General features: G+C 40.2%; 1 protein-coding gene across 1 annotated transcript in view; it reads right to left on the bottom strand.

Moving 5' to 3' along the window:
• The window catches only part of LOC111264522 (uncharacterized), a 79,115-nt gene that overhangs the window by 2,456 nt on the left and 53,300 nt on the right, over window positions 1–23,359 (bottom strand). The window contains exons 5-7 of the mRNA XM_086970110.1: window positions 2,603–2,749; window positions 822–924; window positions 63–398 (exon numbers count right to left, since the gene is read on the bottom strand). Of these exons, the coding sequence (XP_086826236.1) occupies window positions 854–924; window positions 2,603–2,749 (218 nt within the window). The 3' untranslated portion in view covers window positions 63–398; window positions 822–853. The remainder of the gene's footprint in view (window positions 1–62; window positions 399–821; window positions 925–2,602; window positions 2,750–23,359) is intronic.

Here is a 23,359-nt window from a genome sequence, read left to right as displayed (position 1 = left end):
TTATATCATCAGCCTGTCTGCTGAGTTTTCCGCTTACCGCGGACAACACCCTGTTCCCTTACCCCATCCTGGTCCAACTCGTGAGTGTTGCATATCACTGTGTCCTGTACATCGTTTCGTATTCTCTTGTTGTACCTCTTGAAAGCTGGTCTGCCTATTTGACTATATATATATATATATATATATGCCTGACGTTCCATCGACTTCCGCTAGATGGCAAAGTCCCGTCTAATATCGCTGGGGAAAGCTAAGTGGAGGTCGGCCCCAACAGGCCATCAGGGCGTAGTGCAGGAAACAGCCGCACTGTGCGGATTCGCTTCAAAAGCTACTTAGCCGGTCTACATAGTGGCATCGAATCGATTATATAAATGACAACCCCGTAGATGTAAAGCGATTACCTGAAAACAAACAGAATTCAAATACGAATTTTTATTCGTGCTCGTTGGATAGAGAGCAAAATAGGAGGCGCGCCAGATCTCGGCTGCATTGCTTGCGCAACGAGTCATTACGCCACTATCGGCCCGCATAGCGTCGTCGTACAGCGTCGGGAGCGCATATGTTTGTATTAACTATTTTTTCTTATAGCTAGGTATGTATGCATAAATATTACGTATACTTGTGCCAGTTTAAAAGAAAGATCTGTGAAACGTTTTTTCGTAAGCGGGTTGTGATATTTTCACTCGCTGCAAACGAATATGGATGGGCCTTGATCCGCTAAATCAGTAGAAAGATTTCTAGAAATTGTGGACAACCTTTTGATTTAAATTTTAATAAAGACACAATTTTCTTTTAATGGAACAGCTAGATCTACTAGGGCTTACTTCAAACGAGCTCTCGAACTGACGTGTTGAGGTCATCTTACTGACCGTCGGATGGTTCTTGCGTAATTCCGTGTGATGATATTTGAGGTATCCCAGTTGGCAACTGCAACACATACAAATAGATGTTTTTCTATTTATCTCAAACGCGGGACTCTGCTGCCATGTTCAGGTCGGCGAGAGAGTCAGTTTGGTTAAACTCTGTATCGGTGTAATGCAAATGACGAGCATCATGGCAAGGAGCTTAAACTTGCATTCGAAAACTAGTTTCTCACAGGTATTCAGCCAGAAATCTGTAGCGGCGCGAACGGGCAAACTTAGACGAAAAAAACGTGTCTTTAAGGAGCGATTTTTTGCGGAAACAATTGATTGCCTGAGGCGAACCTTAGGGTTAGTTTAATTTCGAACACTATCATTCCAGTTTTGGTAAGCTTTTTTTTTATTCCATGGCACATTGTGAAAGCACTGCCTGATAAGTTGATCTTCTTAAATGATCCAAGATAACAACAATAGAACTTGTTCAACATGAGGCCCATAAGTACAGCAAATTTTCCTGAAACCAGCTGGCTCAACGACTTGCTCTTTTTATCACCGTATTCTCTGTGCTAATCTGTGAAAAAGTACACAAACACTACAAAAGTTGCCCTTTTTTTAGTCCCCTATTAACCTAAACAGATAAGACCAATAAAATGCGCCTTCGGTAATAATCGATAAAAAAATATATATATATGTGTGTGTGTGTGTGTGTTTATTGCGATGAGAACGATTTAAAATGATTTGGCAATTGAATCTGCGAGTTAATTTATTGGCCTTGGAAAATATCGATAGCTGAAGTCGGAGTTGTTCGTATATGTTGTTGTTGTTGTTGTTGTTATTATATGTTTATTTTTATTATATATGCTACTTAAAAAGTTAGTTCAGTTTGTTGATCAAGTTTTTTTTACCTCAGATATTCTATATTTTGTTGTGAAGTTATCATGCTGAAGGGTTTCTGACGTTCAGTGGGGATTTTTTTTAAAGCATCTACAATAAAAAATGGCCAATAGATCCTGAGCGGAGCAAAACACATATTCATTCTGTGTACTTGCTCTATGGTTAACTAATGCATTCAATTGCAGGGAACGCATCGAGGTTAACCCTTTGACTCTACTACGCTTTCCCAATAAATGATTAGTTCTCAACTTCGTTGGGGCATTTTGGAAGATGATATAAGCAATCTAAATAACCATTGCACGTCACCAACGATACAAATAAATCATACGCAACACGGTTATCTTCGGCAGAACGACACGCTTTGCTATTCGCAATAATGTCTGTATCTCCTAACTTCTACTGAATCCATTAGGCCAGTATAGTGACAGCAATGACAAAGAATCGAGAGCATTTTCCGGTCGATTGAACGACCCACCTCCCGGCTTACAATGGACGAGTCCAACTTAGCGTACCTGACACGAACTGGTTCCATACATATAGATCAGTAAAAAAAAAAAAAAATGTATGTACAAACACCCATACTGCACGTGGTGAGACGGTGCTGCCAGAGCACATTTCGGCTAACTCGGTAGATTTGTGAATAAATTAACTCTACTTAGAACATAAAGGAGAAAGATGATTTTAGATATTGTGTTATCGTTAAGCTGGTCGATTCATCATCCCAGACGTCCATATTAACTTGCATGTTCTAACACCTGCTTCGTCCAGATATCTAACACTTTCAAGGATCCACCATAGCTGAAGCTCGATCAGATTATAAAGCTCCATTGCATCCTTCATCTTCAACTCACCTGACGCTTGCGTGTAGGTACTAGAATGAAGACGATAGGTCGTCTTCAACATCCTGTGCTTGACGTATTTGAATCGCTCCCCACCGAGCCATACGCAGGCAGAAGTATTTTGGCGGTGAGCCGTTCGCCACTGGGGGGCGTTTTGGTCTGCGTGGAAATAACAGGTACCAGTCAAATCGCAATAGCTCTTATTTAGCTCAGTTTCCTGCCTGGAAGCGCTTCACCATCGCTGCCACTTTGCGCATTCAGCAATTTAAGAAATAAATCTAACAACTACGTTGTAGGTGTTCAGTCCAGCAATAACTGTGATCTGGCTCAGTATGTCAGATACAGTCACCGAATGCATGTGATACACCGAACACTGTATCTTATTGCTTTGAGATAATTCTTAGTCTCAATTGGTTCATCGTTGACACTCGTAAAGTTTTGTCTATGTAACAATACATCAATATGTCCATATAAACGTATCAGTGATTTATTTCACTGCCAAGATCATTTATTCTATTATTTAGAGAAAGAGCAAACCAAACATTTTCGCCGTACGTTTTCTCCCAACGTGGCCCAACGTATGCTAGTAACAGTGATCAAGAACACTTTTCTAATAAATAATCGTACTGATTTGCAGAAATATAGTGACAAAGAAATAATGGATTTTTTTTTTCCTAATACAGTGATATAGTAATAAAATTCAACCTAATACAGTGAACATCCCGAAAATCACTCTGATGTTTTGTAGAATGCGTATTGTTTTTAAAGTACTTTCATGATGGATACTTTAAAGTCGTTCCCCTATGGGCTCCGTGAGAGCTGACTTTTTTTAGTTACTAAATAAATTGCTCATTTAGGTTCGTTTGAACGATGAAGCATTTCTTAGAAAGCTGTTCATATGTTCCCGCCTGTTATGTGCCTGTTATGCAGATAATGAAAGATTCAGAGCGTGGCGCTACTTGGTCGGTTGTTAAGCAACCACGGATGTTTCAAACGTCATCAGCTAAGCAGACGATATTTGGGACGTTCATGGTACTAAAAAATAGGCTTGTTATCGAAGCTTTGAACAACAGAACCGAAGAGAAAGACGTTACTACGAGAGCAGGAAATTTGAAAGGCCAACCAATTCTTATCCAGTGGAAAAAATCAAGCTTTACAAAGCCTGAAACGATCGACGGTGATTCGTAATCAATTTGCAATAATCAATGAGAAATATTACACGAAAATTCTGAGGAATGCGACCAAAAATCAGCCACTATAGGCCCATGTATCTTTTTTTAACCTATAGTTTTATTGTAGGATTCGCCTAATGCGTCACGTAAAAACTTAGCAAGCGTTAATAAAAACGATGCTACTTAAAGAAAAGATATTTGGATTTTTTTCCATCCAAACGTAGTACCTAAAAGAATTCCGCTTAGCCAATGAATTTATTTGGCCCAGTAATTAAAGCATATCAAAGATATAAGCGCTCTTCTATTATTACGATTTGCGAGGTGTTTTGCTAATTGTACACTTTTTTAATTTTTACGTACCATTTTAAATACGCAGTAAGATAATACCTTAGCATTCTCTTTTGTGCCGGGCTAAACTATCCTTAGATGAAATATTTCGATTATAACCGTAACCAAAATATAATATATAAAGTTATAATAATTTTTCACAAACATATTAGAGGCAAGTAAACAAAACAAGGATTTGGTGTAAAAACAATGGATATATTAACTTTATTCACTTCTTTTAGAATGACTGTCAATAATAGATAATAAAGTAATAAAAGACCAAAACGTTTTATTTCCGAATAAGATTGAACAGTTTCTATGAAGTTATGGCGGATGCAAACAAAACATGAACATTTTATCATGTAAATGTAGTCACCTGATACTGTATTTGTTTATGCTTGGGTTTAGTAAGCTTTATTGTTTCATAGTACGAAATGCTACATAACATATTATGTAAAACATGCGTCAAGGCATTTCGTAGTACGAAGAACATGCAATGAACTGCACAGGGAGCAGAGGTTTAATTTAAAAGCCAGCCCCGTATTATTTATTTAAATAATGGGGAAAATGCAGGAACTTGTCAATCTTAGAATATCCTCCCCACGAATCGTTAAGAGATAAAAAAATTACTCAAAGCTTTTTCCTATTATAAAATACTAGTACGCCTACCAGATCAGGTTCGGGAGATAGAAATAGGTGAGGATTAAATCTCCCCATTTTAGTTTAAGCAAATTGTGTTTGCAGTGATTAACTCTTCGGTAGTGTCTGGTGATAATGTTCCATTACGTGATCTACAGCAAAAAAAAAGCTGTGTCACAAGACCGATACGCTATGAAGAATCGGCCAACCAGAGATCTGATTAATTCAGGCATTCGACAAATGGTCATGTGCAGTATTTATTTCTTCTATACGCCATTAGTTTTGATAATGAATATTACTGCCACCGTTTCTATTAAATAGATTTTTTTGTTGCGTAAGGCATGATGTTGAAATTTACATCTGTGACAACATTTCAGCAAGAATGATCTACGCGACTGCTTAAAGCCTTTGTAGGTTTGTATAAACCTATGTATATAGAAGCTTATGAACGTATCGTTTAGGCTTACCGAAGTCATGGACAGATTCATCATAAAAAGCGTTATTTTAGATTAGCAACACGTAGGTGGCCACACCATTACAACTATGATTATTACTTAAATCTATTTCTAATGTTCTACACAAAAGTGCACATTGCAGATCTGATTTAATTTTGATTTCAGATCTCGATTTTGAAAGAATCAAACTTCGTTATAGACTAAGGCAGTCAATTAAAACATTTACACGGAATCTATTAATACCGTCACATTATTAAGCATTGTGTGTATAGGTTGGGTATATGTGGATGCATTACAATTGATCAGTGTTCAAGAAAATATCGGTAGGCCCATATAGCCTGTCGATATGTGGTTGTATGTACTAGAGGTGGAACTATATGGGACACTAATGATATGACAAAGTTTACGAAGGTAAAAGGAAAAAGCTTCTGTTTACGAAAAGGGCTGTGATTTTGGCCAAGAAACCATTTCCCGCCAAGATAGGCAAATCAGAAATGATGACTCGCTTATAATAAGTTTACGTGAAATTCTGCTTAGCAGTGTCAAGTCAGACTTTTAATGGCCCAAGTATAGAGCACATTAACGAGTTGCATTTTCTTCGACAAGTGAGGACAAAGAATAACGATGTGCACACGGTTCTCCGAAGCTAATTTGACGGCGTTAAATTCTGTACCATTACCATATCCGCCTGCTTATTACTACGATACGTGGTCGTGATCATCTGTCGTGTGGTGTATATGTGGGCGAACGAATCGTTATCTTAGTAAGGCTGTTAAAATTTCTTTCAAAAACAATCAAATATTATACGTCGTTGACAACAGTAACATCTAGTCCAGGGAATGCAACAAGAATGCATGCTTGAGATGTACTGACCCGTATAGCTCTACCCCGCCCTGGCTTATATAGCCTACTAGGCGGTCATGAAATAAAACTCCAAGTAATATTCTTATAAATCTTTTCATTGAAAATGTAGCTTGTTCATGACAGGATGAAACTGCAATAGAAAGATCGTCTTGTTATTTTGTCCATTTACTGTTCGACACAAATTCAGTAAAATGCCCAAAAGAAAAATTGTCCCATATAATCGCACTTTTTTAAATGCTTAGGCAATCCAGTACTGCGAATTGAATTGAATTTTCGACTAATCAAAATCTCAAAAGTTTAGCAGCAAAGACATTTCAGATCACCGTTGCTTTGCTAGAGGAAAACAGAGCGACCCGTGCAGCCCCTCTACCACACGTTCCCTCACACACGCACACTGATATAATACTATATACTAACGCGACAACTTTAACGACCAAGTCTCTGGCTGAAAGTAGAGAACCAAAAAATACGTAGGTGTTGTACAGCTTGTGCGAATAGAGGAACATATTTCCAAAAAAAACTATATATATATATATATATATATATGTATGTACGTATACATGTACGTATATATACGTCTACGTATCTGTATTTCCATTAAAGAGAAACGTAAAGGTGTTATTCACCGTCAGTCTATGCCAGAGAAGTTTCACTTCAATAAACGACTATGAGGGTTAATCGCTCAATTGTTCTAACTGGGTAGATCGTCTATGAATTCCGCCATTACGATATAATAGTAGTAAATGAATCTTTCCGTGTCAAGGCACCGAGACATTAGAGTGTTTAATGCAGTATGCCTATTCGAGCCTATGATATGCCCACACCGTCGATGACGACAGAATGTTTACTCGCAATAATCTATCTTTCGTTTGTTTTTGTTGGCGAATTTCTGTAACAGATCGATACCTTTTCATATATCTACTGAACGTGTGCTTCGTTCCAGGTATGCTTAACTATCTGAAGCGTTATTAAACAACAGGATGCCGGTGTCGCTGCGTCCCAAAACTTGGCATTTCTGTCCATATATTATGTGCAATAAAGTGGCGTAGCAATTTTTGCAAAGCGTCACTATTTATCCAAGCGATCTCTTTCATCTCACTTCTGCCGAATTCAGAAAACTAGCTCTCGTAGAGGCAAAACTGTTTCCACCTAAAAGAAATATCACATGCACTGTGTATCAATGTAAAATTTTTTCTCAGCTAAATAGCTGAAGATGAGAAGAGCAACCTTTAGCTGTGCTCCATTGATCGATGCGCAGACATGTATCTGTATATATCTAGCATGAGACGAAGTGTGTCTACGGCCGGATTTGAACCTACACCATAACTTGCCCCTTAACTTTATCAGCAGGTATGCTACTACCACAGGGATATACACCCGTATATATATATATATATATATATGGGTATCTAAGGTAATATCTAAAAGCCTCGTTACATATATTGTCGACTAGGTTTTAAAGTTTGAGGCTGAAAGCGTCCTATTTTTGTTCGTCCTATTTTGCTCATAGCCTAGCAGGCTAATTGTACCTGTGAAGTCTGGATTGACAAATATTATATAATGTACGTATTCGATATAGTTTTCTACGTTGCACTAATTGTCCGCTTAACGAAAAGCTCCAAAGCGTATTCATACAATTGTGGCATAAATCACAAAAGTGAAACAGTAGAGACATGAGATGTATGAACACACATTGTTGAATTAAACGCCCGCTTAATTGATCTAGACAGCGGTGGAAATGTGCTAGAATAATCTAAAAAAGCCTCATATCTGAAGTGAACGTATTCTGTCGCAAGCCGAAGGTTTAGAAAGGCAAGATCATAGTGAGTTACAACTCTGTTCGGCAAGTCACCATGAGATATAAAAATGAAAGAACATGAAAGCTGTACGAGCTGAAGCACGCTGAGGGATCAACTGTGCATCTGTCGAGAACGAAGTGCGCTACGCAAACGAATGCGAAGAGGAAACGTTTGCTTCCTACCTAATTACTTCACTGCGCCCTCAGAACGTAGGATATAGTGCTTTGGGACGACCAGACATTTTTGTTCAGTAGTAGGAGCTGACAGCAGCTGCCAGGAAAAAACAAGGTAGATCTATTTCAGAAGCGATAAACATGAACAGTGAGTCCTGCACTAAGGCCTACTAATACTGAAACAAACGTTACTTTTTGCATAGTAATAGGTAACAGAGAACCGATACGCATACTGTCGATGGATCGGAATATTACCATGGCGTTTGTACATTTTGGAAACACTAGATTGGCAAATTATTGTTTCGGTTTGCTGCTCTGATCGTCCAATCAAGTGAGCCTATAGATAACGAAAAAATATCTGTATACTTAATGAGACAAGAAGCTGGAAATTCTTAAGACTCACTTATTGGGTGCGTTAAAAATTCCTTTTTGAAGGTCAATCGACGGCCAAAATATCTAAAAGAGACCTTTACTCCGTAAAACCGCTAATTGACCACAGATTTGCCGTCTACATCAGACAAAACGTTCGTTGTTACTATCGAGTGGTCAAGAATAATCTCAAGGTGACAAAATCGAGAGGTCATTAAAGAACGTTCGATTCGCTATTCGTTAGGTTCGAACAACTTCCTTTCAACGCCGCTGAACCTCTCTTCTACGTTGTACTATTTCAGTATCTCGTTAAATAAGTTCGAGGTGTCGAGTCCGATGAGAACTCAACAAATCCGCAGGTCGTTTTTCTCAATCTATGCTTCATCGGCGCAACAGGAACAGAATTATTGATGTTACCCTCAAAGCAGCCGGCGAAATCGTATCATTATAATGTAAAGTCAAATTGAAACTACAAGAAAAACGATCCTCATCGTGAAAGGTAATTTGCCTGACTACGAGTTCTGCTGTCTTGCCAAGACAGTATACGATAACCATGAGTTGATCACCCGTACAGCCTGTTTTGATTGCTGAAACTTAGTTCACTTGTCTAACTCAAAGGAAGCTAGCTATCTGTCTGAAAGCCCACTTAACAATAAAATTTCTCTGCGAATATATTGTTCAACGTGAAGTTTTATCGTTCGCCCATATTGCAATCGTTCCAATCGGCACCTTAAGTAACAAGTCTGTAAACGCCCGCCTTTGCCGAAATATTTCGATGTTATGCGTTTGGCGTTTCGAGAAGATGCCGCCATAGACGCAACACCTGTCCCGTGAGGCCAATGATCACAGCAGCGTCGACGATAGTGACGACATCAGGGCAATAAGCTGCGCGGAAGCTTCAACAGCGAAATTAATAACAGATAGGCGATCACTGTTTCTATTTGAGCTCCCAGGCCCAGAGGCATAAATCCTGCTTGGGCAGACAGAGCGAGGGGATTTAATTACAAAAGGACGAACTGCGAATGGATTCGTACAAGGTCTGTTGCCAGCCGTTTCCAAGTGCACCTACCTATAACAATGGCTAACATCACTGCTATCGTTGCTCGGTCTCATGAGATATATAACAACTTTTTACATGGTATTGTACCCCTTACGAAAAAACTGGTGTTACAATCAAGTAGTCAGCCGTCTGCAAAACGAGAACGCGGGACACACCGTGATAGAGTATATGATATACATAATATATATAATATGTTTATCGTATGGCAACGGAATTGTCAGGACATGACCTAACACTGAACATATAGAAAAGGAATATAGCATTAAATACAATATTGAATGGACTATAATCGATAAAAAAATACTATGGTTTAAGCGCAGCTACGATATTACGTAGGATATATACAGGAGTAATTAAAAACGTAAGACGATTTTTTGTTATTAGTTAATTAAATGTGACTCGTTTATGAATTCTATGCTTTCTTTTTTTTTTGTTTTTTTTTTTAATTTCTGCACGACGGTTTTAAAATTGGCTTCGGTTTAAACTGTACGTGGCTTGTGGTACGCTCATTCGAATCATTTTACGGCATTTCAACGACGTAGAAGAGCAGTTAAGGTTTCCAGCGTAAATAACACTTCATTTCATCGTCTGCTATATTTATCCGACTCAAGCCTCTCTTCCACTTGCACCAAAATCATCATTAAGAGTCTATGCATACATGCGTATATTACGCAGTTAAGCAGTTTTGCCACTCGGTCCGATGTATTTGTGTGTGTTTGTATCCATCCGGTTACTTGAAAGATGACGAAGCGAGAACGCGAGCTGCACGTATTGCGAAGCCGTGTTCGACCGTATGTATCACTCATGTATGTACGTTATCATTTCAGCTCTCTGAATAGGGCAGCAGTAGCAGAAATAGATGCGGGAGCAGCTGATTTCGAAACTTCGAAAAGAGACTTCTCTCGACCGGTGCTGATATGTAGGGATGGGACGAAATGCAACGCCACGGGCCTATGCATGTATATATATTAGTTCGCTTTTATTTGCCTCTGACATTCATGTTTTCCGGCCCCCTCTTTCGTTGTGTTCATACGAACTATGCATGCGTCTCATCATTTAACAAATTACACAGACGACGAGCCTGTGACACGTTTCGTATGTGTCATTCAACGTTCGAATAGTGTAGCCAGCTACTGAACCGCCGATCACCTATGACTTACACTATGGGGGACGATCGAGATGACAGCGCCAGTGGCTCTTACTCGTGTCGCGATCATACCAGCTTGCACGAAGCAAGAACATTACTGTTGCTGCTATTGCCGTTACCGTTCGATCGGCTCTCGTATTTCAGGAAGTTTTGCTGCTCTACGCAGCCCTGCATCGTCTTAGGGCAATACCGACCCCCATTGGAAGTTCGGGAACTGTGGGAGGACATAGGAGCTCCGTCGATAGGCCATGTGCGGAGGTGTAGTTGACGAACGAAGGCTTTGGATTACTAACAGAACGTAGCGATACGAGACCGGAGCTGTTTGCCCCGCCGGTTCGTTTCGATCCAGCTAGCCTCTTTTGTCTAGTGTAGATACAGTTGCGACATGGAGTTGACGCCGCTACCACAGCGCCATTGAAATAGGGGAAGACTGGCCTCAAAGGTGGGTAGCTGTATTTCTATTGAACAAGCGAATGCTGTTCCTGTTGTCGGAAAAGCGAACTGACAATGACGACAGTTTCTGTGGCGATGATGGGGGCGGTAGATTGACTAGCGAAGCTCGCCAAAGCCAGGCACCATTGACCGCCAGTAAAACGGCTGGTGGCAGCCTTGCTGAACTGATGGCGAAAATAGAACAAAGAGTGAGAACAGCCCCTTTGGGATCATAGTCTCGTCCGTATGTAAGGGCAGACAGGCAAGCGGGCGCTTCGATAGATCGGTCTTCTGCTGCCGGTTCTGCCGTTAACGCACACCTACTATGGTCATTTATATGTTCTTCCAGTTCTATTCGGATATCTTTCTATCGACATCGTCAATAAAATGAGTAACAGAAGGAAAAGATCGCGAAAGAGAAATACCAAGAGACGAGACTATGAGGATCTGCAGTTCCTTAGAGAAAAATGAAGAGAACGAAGAGTTCGCTGCCTAGTAGGGGGGCTAGCGGTATTTTGTACGTTTGCACGTTCAGGGCGGTAACTGACCCCTAGACGTGAGATTACGAGAGTTAGCCAATAGCTTTTTCGGAGGTTCGTGGCAAGCATAGCAAAGACAGGCTTATCTTAAAAGAGAACTGTTGAGAACGGCGTGTAGCCTTTCGTATAGCTTACAGAAACGCTATGTACGATTGGGTTTGCTTTGACCCCTTGTATTAGGAAAGCTAGAGTAGGTGTATGTTTTCCTCACTTAATTAGTAGACTCATTGTCCACCTACAACACATTTTTTTAATGAGTTTGGGCAGAATTTGTACTTTTGTCGAGATAAAATTGTAAACTACCATAAATTTTCGCCGAAATTCTAGCCATCTTGAAGGCGCTTTATCTGAAGTCCAAAAAAAAGGCGTTCCATTCTATCCAATGCTGCCAAAAATCAGCTTTCAAACAGCACCAACGCCGACCCGACGTGTCTCATATTATCTAAAGTATGTGTCTTCAATGCCATCGAGCCATAAAACGGTCAATACTCCGTTGACAATTCAGTATAAAAGTAACATAAAACAACATATGCGCCAGAAGCTAATCAAAAAGAAGAAAATATTAAAAACTACAAGAATTGGGTAGTCCTAAGCTGGCCTGAAGATATGGCATCTTTTTTTAGCGTAGGTATCGAGAAGATTTTCACTGAAAGAACCCTCGAATTCTATTCGATATTTCTGAACAGCTTGATATGCTTGGCTTGATGAATGAATTATCCTTCAATTTGTAGATTTTGGCGTTATTTTCGAAAGATTTCGACACGAAGAACAAAATAAAAACTTAATGAACGGGTCGCACGATGCATTATCTAACGGCTGAGCTTACTTGTGAGTGCCTGGTAGCAATAATAAGTTGAACTTTTACCTCAAAAGTCGGAAGTTACATTTTGTTACGCATGGAACAGCACGACTGGAAAAGTTCGCCTTACGTGCTTGCGCAAAATATAATTAACGGGACATCTCAACTTAAGCTAATATAAGCAGCTGGCAAGAAATGTGCCTGGAGGCTTTTAAGAAAAAATACATTGTTCTCTGGGCTAACGAAACAGCGTTGTTGCTCAACCAGTGCCCCAGCGAGTTGTGCGGTTTGCCCTAAGGAACTGAAATTAGCACTGATAACTTCAATATGTACATCTGCGTAGAAAGAAAGAAAACAGAGATCACACAGCGGATCCACCGTATACCGCCTATCCCGTTTAGACAAAAAAAAAAAAGAAGAAAACCTGTGTACGATCGGTGACAGGTTATAAAGATGAACATTAGCTAAATATTTGCTTAATTGCAGGCAAAGACGGCAACAAATTAAAAGGTGGAACAACATATGGCTGGCTACTTTGTATTAGTTGAGGCTATCTAGAAGTGACTCAAAACTTACTTAAACGTTCTGTAAACAATATACGAGACTGCAATTTAAGTCAAAACCCACTTCCTAGAACTTCCCTGTTGTTTAAAATATTAAACATCGTATGATCGGTAGATCGCAGACATAACAGGCTCGGAAAATCAAACTTTTGTTGATAACCAACTCTAACTAGGGTTTTTTTTTTGAAACACGGAATGTTCAAGCACAGATACGCGAGGGCGAATATACGCTTTCGTTCAGACAGATAGCAGAAAAAGAGGTAGCTCGGATGCAGTTTCGTGCGAGTTAGGTTGAATGTACAGGTTATAACTTAAATATGAAGGGAATGCTTTAAATTTTCTATTTCCTTTGAGTATACGTTAGGATTTCGACACAAGGTATTCTTTTGTAATAAGCGAAGCCATGATATATTTATCGTAGTCGTTTTAAAGGCGTAACACAATTAGACTACAAGCCAAAGCAGCTATTTATATAGCTTGCATGTTACGAAAAAAATATGCTTTGACGGGTACGAGAGGCCAGACCCCAGGCACTTCGTAAAATGCAAAGCCTGATAGCAAGCTCACGTGAATTATTCACACTACTCAACAGGTGCATTTTCGGCTTTGCGGACAGAGGAAAAAAAGGCTCGTAGGCCACCAGAATGGCAGAAAACGCTGAAGAGGACAATTTTTATTGATTGTGGAAAATAAACGCCGGTTGTTATCAGACCATTCTGATAACGTATTTTTTAACTGTTATTCATTTGTCATGATTCGTATTTCCGGACGAAGCCACCCTTAACGAAAACTGTTCAACTACCCTTGTAGACAAGGATGTCCTTTGAAAACTCCTACTCGTCATCTTTAGTTAATAGGTAATAAGAAAGCAAAGTACGGCTTTCTTCGAGGTTTGCTGTCCATTCCTGTATCAAGTACACAGCCGTTCTCGAATAAAATCGTTATTTGATTTCAGAGTGTGTGTCTGATAATATTTCTGAGATTCTTTCCTGGCTAAGCCAAGTGACGTCTGAAATCTGCTCGGATGCACACATACCCGCCAAGCACACGCGCACGGGAAATGGTCTACCTACGTAAACGTATCGACTGGGTAAATGGGTCAGTATCAACGGTGGTAAAGCATTTGACACCGATGTTTCATTTACATACTCCACTAACCATCTGGTGTCGCATAAGCACAGCTTAGATTATTGCCAAATGCAGCAGGAGCGTACGCAACACTGATGGCAGCACATATAGAGAAACCATATAAATATTATGTTTGGTAGGTAGCAAATTGGGAGCTCGTGACGAGCGTTCGACGCACGCGTATGCATACACTCCAAATATTTCGAATACGAATCACTTGAATAAGGGCGAAGAGAGCTTGAGCCGACCCCAAAATGCTTACAAAAGATGAGGAACGAAGCCAGGATGATAGGCCTCATCAACAAATGAGTACCATACATAATTTACGCGCAAAATACACGACAGGAGCAAAAGGGAGAGGCAAAGCACTGGGAACAAGAAAGGCCGAAAACGCGCGCAGGCGTACACACCAAGCGGCGTTTGTACGAACGCGTCTTTGGAAAAAATAAAGAGTCATAGAATCTATGAAAGTCAGTCGCTGATAAATGTGGTGTATCGCCTGTAGTCGAAATGCTTACAAGCAACGTATTTCACAGATACTTTATAAATACTAAATATCCTAAATGCATAAACTAATACGCCAGTAAAATAAGCTCTCACGCACAACGAACACGAGCTAAATATTTGTTAGGATTTCCCCGTTGCTGAAGTCTCCAAACTCCGATGTGGTTAACTTCGCATTTGAAGTCAGTGTATGGATTGAAGATTGAATATTATATGTTTACAATGGAGACTACTCTAAATATTTAGGTGAGCTGATATAGATCGCGGAGTGACTCGTCACAAATTGAATCTGCTTTGTAACTAGTAGCGAAGTAATTTCAGAGTAAATTCGAACCGGTAGAGAAACTATCTAAAAAGGACACCAACACTAAGTAATGTAAACATGGAGCCAATTCATGCTCAGCCTGCCGCTTACTGTTGCCCACTAGAAAACCTTTATAGTTTCTGAGTATTTATAGAACACCACAGAGTCTCCATCTTCAAAGGATGCGATCGTCAAAGTGTGTGCATATAAAATGTCTACAAATGACGAAGGCACCGAAAGGTAACTTCTGAAGCAGCATATCACGCATACGTACCGTCGCTCGCGCGGATCAGCCATTAATATTACGAATAAGCTTTCTAAGAACTTCTGCATTGGTGTCCTGATTTTAGTACACTTATCTATTTAGGTTTTCACACATGTGTCTTTGTCACTGAAACCAATAAGAAGTACTAATTAAACTATGTCAAAAATCTCTAGCTTTTAAATCTACGAATGGTACAGTTACATCAACGTATTCTACTAATGTAACCTGAAAGTATTCAACTTTAACGCATCGTGTCATCATCATTATCTAAATGTGCAGTGGGACCACTTACAATTTGAATCTACAATTTAATTTCACACTCAATACGGCTTCCACCATTCAATTCAGTAACTTATACTCCGCTAGTGTTCGAGGCCCGCGGTAATACATACGCTTTGTCCAAGCTTTCCTTTGTGATCAGAATGAGGCACGATGTTTTGCTCTTGCAGAGAAAATTCTAGCTTCCCTTTTTTTGAAGGAGCCGGAAGTGTACCAGCGTCCGGTGTAAATCTCTGTGGAGGCTGGGGCTGATTTCCCAATTCAGAAAAAGTGTTAGCCGAATGTTTAAAATTTCGACGGAATAGAGAGACGTGCACACTATCCAAAACATAATACGTGACCAGACAGGCAATCATCGGCAAAAAGCTAACATATATATATATATATATAGTATTAGAAAATGACAGCCAATTTCTGGCTTCATAGCGTCTCATTACGTTTAGCTGAATTAGTCGAGGTGTTGACTCAATTCCTATGATCGACCATGATAAACATATTAAGTATACATTTAAACAGGAAATGCTCAGTTTAATCTAATCGAGCAACAACAAGATTAAGCCAGCGGCTACTCCGTGGGTTATTTACAGCTATCGGATATAGATGTATGCCGGTAACATCATGGTTGTATATCCACAATCTGAAGGAGGCCTTTTTCGATAACAGACTTCCTCTTTTTTAGTGCGCAGCTGCTGCTCCTATATCTGTCTCCCAGGCCCCACTAGGACAGAAGTATTTTCCTGAAAGATTTCATTTTGATATTTCTAGACGTGACCGCACTTCTGTCAGGTATTGTCCAACATTCCTAGTCAACGTACCCCTCCCCTCGGTCTGATGATGGCACCATCTGATCCGAAGTGGGGAATGGCGGTTTTTCTATGCAAACTGCCGGTGACCTATAGCATTTCTGATTTGACCTATACATGGTGTAGTCATCCCGGACAACGCATTTAAAAATGGCGTTCGATTTTGCTTATCAAGTATTACGTACACGCGGTTGATTCGATGCGGTTAATAGGCGTTCTAGGAATTGGATCCAAAACCACCTGCCGTCATTTGGATTGCTTCCAGTTGGATGTAATCCATTACTTCTACATACAAAGTTGAAATTCAGCTTTTCCGCCATTGTGGCTTACTTTGCAACAGCTAATGTTAGCTTCCTTTTAGTCCCCGCAGCAATGGTTGAATGTTTGATAAAACAACTATCTATATAGTCGCTGTTTGACTTGCCTATTGTATTAAAATATACTCGGTAAAGGATATGGAAGCAATATTTTAGTAGATGTTTTTGGATACAGTAAAACTGGCATACGGATTAAGCGCAATCTGAATAGAAAAATGCAAAGACTGGGTTGTTTTCTGTGCAGCTTGGGCGAACGAGCGCGCTTGTTTCCTAACGTCTCTATCTGTCGAACGTCGAACAGACAGTCGATTTTATTATCCTTTCTCCAAAGTCCTAAATGGGTACAGCTGAGATTACGCTGCTTTGACCATAGAAAGCAGCTAGCTAAGCAGTCGTTGGGTTGGCCTGCAATCCCCTTGGCCTGCCGAGAGATGCCGATGTTCTGTCGCTGCTCTAGGGGCTGAATTAGTGAGGCCGTCATTACCTAAGCGTCAAATGATGTTCCTTGATCAACGAGTGCTGTTACCAAACAACGAGTTACATACATACATAAGAGTTTTCCGTCCCGTAAAAGCAAAACTTCTGTTGGCTTCACACAGCAAACTTTTCAGTTGCAATTATGCGCGAGTGATTAGATAGAAGGTGTATTTTATCGGTGCTAGCTCGTACGCTTCTGTCGTTCAAAATGAAATTTTATGGGATGTGGCCATCTTCATCCTCGCAAGCTTATTTGTATTATAGATTATTCATCGATGTATGTTATACGATCGAATATTTGTAATAAAAGCTGTAAAAACCTAATCGTATCCTATCGCAGAGGATGGCAAATACTTCTGTTTACGTCGATCAAGAGACAACTACCCGTGAAATTATGGAAATAGTATGAACCTACTTTACAACAATTTTCGTGTTAAAATGTGTTGAAACCCTTGTATGAATTAAATATCAATTATGAGCGCTTGGTTATTTCATCAGTTTCTACCTACTGGCTATATAGCTTCACAGACTAACATTCACATATTTTATATGTAGTAAAATATACAAATAACGATTACAGTGCCACGACCTGATTTCTGTGTTTAAAAAGCTTGACGCCCTGCGAGGGCACACACAAATGGATACTGATGAAAATCGCTATGGCTGTTGTTAGAGCTACTTATGATTTATTTATAGCTTCGATTTCTGTCAACTGTGTTTCCCTGTTCCTGTAAGGCTAACGTAGAGATTCAATTCTTTATTATTATATCAATATCAGTCTGAGCCGGCATTCGTTCATTTCGTAACAACACACCTATAAAACAGATTTATCGAAGTATGTCAAATGTGTGCAACATTAGCAGACGATATTTTATTGTAGTAGAAGACCCGGTTGCACATAAACGGGCCATGTGGACAAAAAAAACCTAACTCAAATTATCACAGGTACGCGATTTGTTTTTGTTAATTAGAAGGCCAATGGTGCCCTATGTAAGTTTCTCGCTATACAAACTTTCTTCTAATTAGCCTTGCAGACATTTACACCGCATTAGCAAACAAGAGATTAACGGACGATTATTGAAGTCGAACTAGGCAAATGGTTCGCCTTCCAGCTTACGCTAATGTCACTTTTTTCTTCTTTTCTTGTATTTATGTTGTCCGTCTTCTCTCGTTTGTGTCAGCTGGACCAATAGGTTCCAAAAGGCGTCGCCGTACCAATGGACCTTTAATGGTTGTGGAAACAAACGGAAATAAGAAAAGAGGCTACAGCTTGTCTAACATGAAACCTATCGTCTAGCCAAAACTGACAAAGATCATCTATCGAAAAATTCCGGATAAGCCGCGTGAGATATTTTGTCCATATTGAAATAGTGTTTTATCGACAAGCGATTGATGCGTCTTATTTTCGAACCGGTTGAAAATGTAAAAGCATTTTTAATTTTTTACATATATTTTATAGGCAGATTTAGTGCCCACGTATGAAATATCAGCTTATATTATTATGTGCTCACAGGTTTCCTCATTCTGAACATGATTTAGCAGTAACGCTCTAAATAAACTGTAATCCATATGCACTCGTTGGTGTCTCAACGATATCTTCACAGTAGGCGATGACGTGTTTAATAAAATACCAACTAGTTACGAATAGGATACTTAATGATATTTATGCCGTCCCAACATAACCGGATGGTGAACTTAAATTGAGAACTTAACTAATCAGAAAGTTATTGAGTGTCAGTTGGGGATCGGACACGACATATTGGAGCGGTAATTCGGCGCCTTATCCGGTCTTTTACCGAAACAGTCAAGGGCAATCGAATATCTACTTAATTACTCTCGACCCATTTGTTTACGCAAAGCAAGAGAAATTGTTTATTATATAGAAAATGATTTTCAAGTTTAATTTTTTCCCACACATTTATTCATCTTATTCCTTGGATTTTCACTAATCGACTCAATGTCTGCGTCAATAACTCTGTCCCTCGGCGATAAAAAGGTCTTCAATAAGAGTTGACAAATTATCTCAAAATTGCGCACCACCATACGGGTATATATGTAATCAGCACTATTTCAAATAAAAAAAATCGCAAGTTCGATCGGGCTGCTAATATCAACTATTTCTTTCGGATCCGTTTTGGTTCAACGAACTCATTGGCCATGATGAAAAACTGCAGAGGAAGTCAAGAACCTTACCGCATGTTTTGCAATGCTTAGGGCAGAGTGGCAAACGGCCAACAGGAAGACTAACTATGTTATGTCGTGGAGAAAGCAGCTGCCGTGGGGCGCGCCGAGCTCACGCCAATATTCGAGACAGACACAGGCATATTCCCAGGCAATAGCCGGCCTTGGGGGTTGGCAGTCGAGATCCATGTTCTGTGTGAGTCACGTGCAAAGGACAATCCCTCTGCACGCTTACTCAGTATGCGACAGCCTGCCGCACTTGCGGTAAGCACGTACTACTTCTTTCCTTTCAGACTCCGCGAGCTTTCTCTTTCTGAACTTCGGCAAACAACGGTAGACAGTTAGGCCAATTCAAGCGGACCACTTCGCTTTCACCCGCCTGTTTCGGCGGGTAACGACTATGATAGAAATGAGACGATCAGCTGGCTAGGGGCGCTCTCGCCTAGTGTCGTCTCGATAACCCTTAAACAGATAGGCCCATTGGAGGAAGGAACCTAAGACAGAAAGCTATTCTCTGATGTTCCTCTACTTATTATAAGAGGGTCGTCAAGAAGTCAAGTGACCGCCGGGTGAGCTTCGTCGCTGCGCTGAAGGTATAGATCTTCTTCATCATACACGAAGAAGCGCGCGGGTGTAATTAAAGGGGAATGTGTTTCCGCTTTTGAGAAATAAAGATCGCGCAAAGCAATTGAGCATTTTGTACGCAACCCCACTACCTTCTCCAATAGTACCTCCAACACGCTGTTCTGCTGCCAGAGGAAGAACACAAAGCAATAGTAGCATATATTAGCACGACGTTTAGGGTTCTAGACAACTCTTTTTTCAAAGGGAAATTTCTGGTCAGTTCGTTTATTGGCAGCAATGAAAAGATGGGGAATACATTTACTTATGCGATGATGATAATAATAATACTGCACGATTTGCAGACTGTGCAGGTACAGATGAAGAAAATGTCCTTTTTTTTTTCGTGTTTCCTATTGTAGAGACTTTTAATTTAATAGCTAAACGAGATAGAAATTATTTTAGAATGTCTAGATTCTTCTATAGAACAACCATTATGAACAGCATATTGAGACCTGCATTATGCGCTGCATTTTTGCCTAGTTCTCTGGTCAAACGTATACGACACGGCCTATTCGTCAGATGGTTATTTTACATGTATATTATATTGTTAATCGACGATGTTTTCAAGAAACAGATTCCTTGTCTAATCAAAAAGTCTAGTCTCTTTTGACTACTCATCGACGCAGCGTAGATCAGCTGAGCGAAGCCTCAGTCAGTTCGGAAGTACAGCACCATGGAACTTCTTACAATGTATGTACGATGGCCCCCGCTAAACAAGTGTTTTTCGAGTTTTGTTTCTGCTTTTCCTTCATTTACTGCCGTATTTATCAGCTTCTCCCGACGGCTGATCCCTTGTAGCACGAAACGGGGTGTGTCTACGTCCGGCTTCGAACCTACATTACTGTGTCTTCGTAAGTTTAGTAGGCAAACACGTACACTGGTGCATGGTCGAATGAGAAGTACTTCTATGACGCACGACACTGGTACGACGCGTCAGTATATATATATATATATATATATACATATACTGCAAGACCCTCGTAATACATCTCACAGATAACAATAGCAGCAACGAAGGCTGCACTTTTGGCCAAGTATTCCAACGAAGTAATTAATAGTTAAACTAATTTTCTAGCAGTTGATTGTATTCTAATTAACCAGCTGCTATTTTCCAACATAAACCGAGCCCGAATGTTTTCGACATTTTGATTTGAGTAAAATCCCTCGTCATCGCTAGCGTGTATATATGTCCCTTGCTACTCACGTAAACCTTGTCGATGCGTGGGGTCCATGATGATCTGTGGAACTTGCTTGAATCGACCCGTTACTGGGTTTGAGGAAGGGCTAATATAGATCGGGTCTCGTGTGAACGAACCTAATCAGTGCATCTGATTCGCTATTACTTGGCAAAAATGGGACAGTATACAACGCGAGTGGCGTGACAAAATTTATAAGCTAACGGCACAACAACGTCCATTTCCAAATTCTCCCAAATAGCGCTCTTTGAGAGTACTAAACCCTAACAGACCCATATGTTTGGCATAACCATTCAAAATGGGGTGACGAAGGCGCTTGGGACATAAACAAAGTGTATAAGGCGAACTATTGAACTGTACTAAATTGGCTAACAGCTCATGGATTGTTACGAACGGAAAGAAGATTAGCTTTTTTTTTTTTTACCGATACCGGAAGAGCCTATTGCGATTGGCTCAGAATTAATTCAGCGTTCGCATTTGTGTATTGTTGCTTAAACAAATAATTAGAATACGAAATGTTTTAAATACTATCAGGGGACCCGAATCAGCGGTCCTTAACTCCACGCGAAAAAGGTAAACTCGCCGCTGCAAACGAACATTAGATCTCGACTGACTCTAACAGTGAACTATGCCACGCCCAACAGCACGTAACGTAATCAAATATTTTTCATTCCTATGTCCTATAGAGATTATGATTATTTCTATTTTCCGGCACCTTCCGACGGTATTCTGGCGATATAATAATACGTCGTCGTATCACCAACTCTACAAGGATTAGTTCTGTGAAAATTTTCCATGCTCATTTCTAACGCCAGCACCCGTATTTGCTTTTGGCGCTAGTGGTATTTATCTCTAAAATAGCGTATTTAGAGAATTTGACTTGCAAAGGAAAATCGCTATTATCGTGTAAAAATTGAAGCGGGCTGACACTCTATGTGGAAAAGCTAGCCAGTGATTGGCCAGGTGTTTTAGTAAACGTCGGCATACTAGTCATGAAAGGGTAGTTTTCTTCAAGCGATTACCTAAGCAGGTGACTGCACAGCCTCATCGTTCAAAGTCGAGGGCAAGCTTACCGAGGGATTAGGTAACTGCTTACATATAGTAATTAGAGCGCCTTTAGTCAGAAGCACCGTAAATTCATCCCCTCGAATACATTATGCGGTGACCCGTAAGCTTGACGCATTAGTTAAGTTATATCAACATAGTATTGTATAGTTTCTCTAAACAATTACGCTGTTTTTTACGTAAACGTTTCACTTATCGCCGAAGATTCAACGAAGAACCGTTCGTTTTGTAGTTATAATCAATCGACCCATTCCTGGAAGACTGTTCCACTGAAGGAAACAAAAAAGCCGATATAGCGCTATTTATTAGGAACATTTATTTATTGCAATGGTCGAACAACTTTGCAATTCGCTACCCTTATCAAATAAAGATAATAATACTAGAAAAAAACAATGAAATAAGAAGGCAAACGAAATGGCGGAAAAACAGGAGAAGACCAAGTTCATAACACTACATCATGGCGTCCTGTAGCTGTATGCGGATATCGGACTGTGGAAAAAAAAGCGCCTTCTACCGAATCAGTGAGCACCACTTTCATTTGAAGTCCTGCTTCTATTTTAAGTAGAGGTTTTTAAACATTTCGGGGTTTGAACCATATACGCTTTCTATCTGGCCTTTGATGAAGGAATATGGCAATTTGAAAAAAAAAAACGAGGCTATTTAATCTGAGGCTTTTCGGATTTCAGGCCATTTCCGTTTTTACTTGAACCTACCACTTCCATTATGCTAATTTTACCCTCTACTGATATTCTGTCGCGAGAGCACCGACGGAGCTTTTGCAACATCGGGCATTCCGAACGAATTAATCACGTGACTCGCAATGGCTCGCTCATTTATCGATCTAAGGGTACCCGTTAATATTTTGCTTTGCCTAGGTTTGCGCTAATTGAACACGCGGCCTATAACGATCTCAGTCTCGTTTAGTAGCGGAGCTTGACTTCTACAGCTCCGCTATGCTCGTTTGCTTTCGTTCCCTTTGATATATAATTGTTAGCTATTGTCTAGCAATGGTATGCCAATTTTGAACGGGCTGCAGCTGAGCTGGCTACTCTATGTGTGACTAAACACTCCCTTCAGGCCGAAACTCTTTGTTTACCACTTCGTATTGCTAACACACACGTCTAGTACGCGCGATGCATACACTTATGCGTCACGTATACACGTACAACACTCACGTTCGTATGTACGTACATGGACACGACTAACGGCGCGAGCTACGGCGCCGAAACAATGAATTGATTTCGTCCTGCCCGCTCATTACACGATCGAGGTAAGTGCGCATTTTAAC

Source organism: Varroa jacobsoni, unplaced genomic scaffold (genome assembly GCF_002532875.2).
Source record: "Varroa jacobsoni isolate VJ856 unplaced genomic scaffold, vjacob_1.0 scaffold_869, whole genome shotgun sequence".
Classification (NCBI taxonomy): Eukaryota; Metazoa; Arthropoda; class Arachnida; order Mesostigmata; family Varroidae; genus Varroa; species Varroa jacobsoni.
The sequence above is the reverse complement of the archived record's forward strand: the minus strand, read 5'-3'. Positions and strand labels throughout refer to the sequence as shown.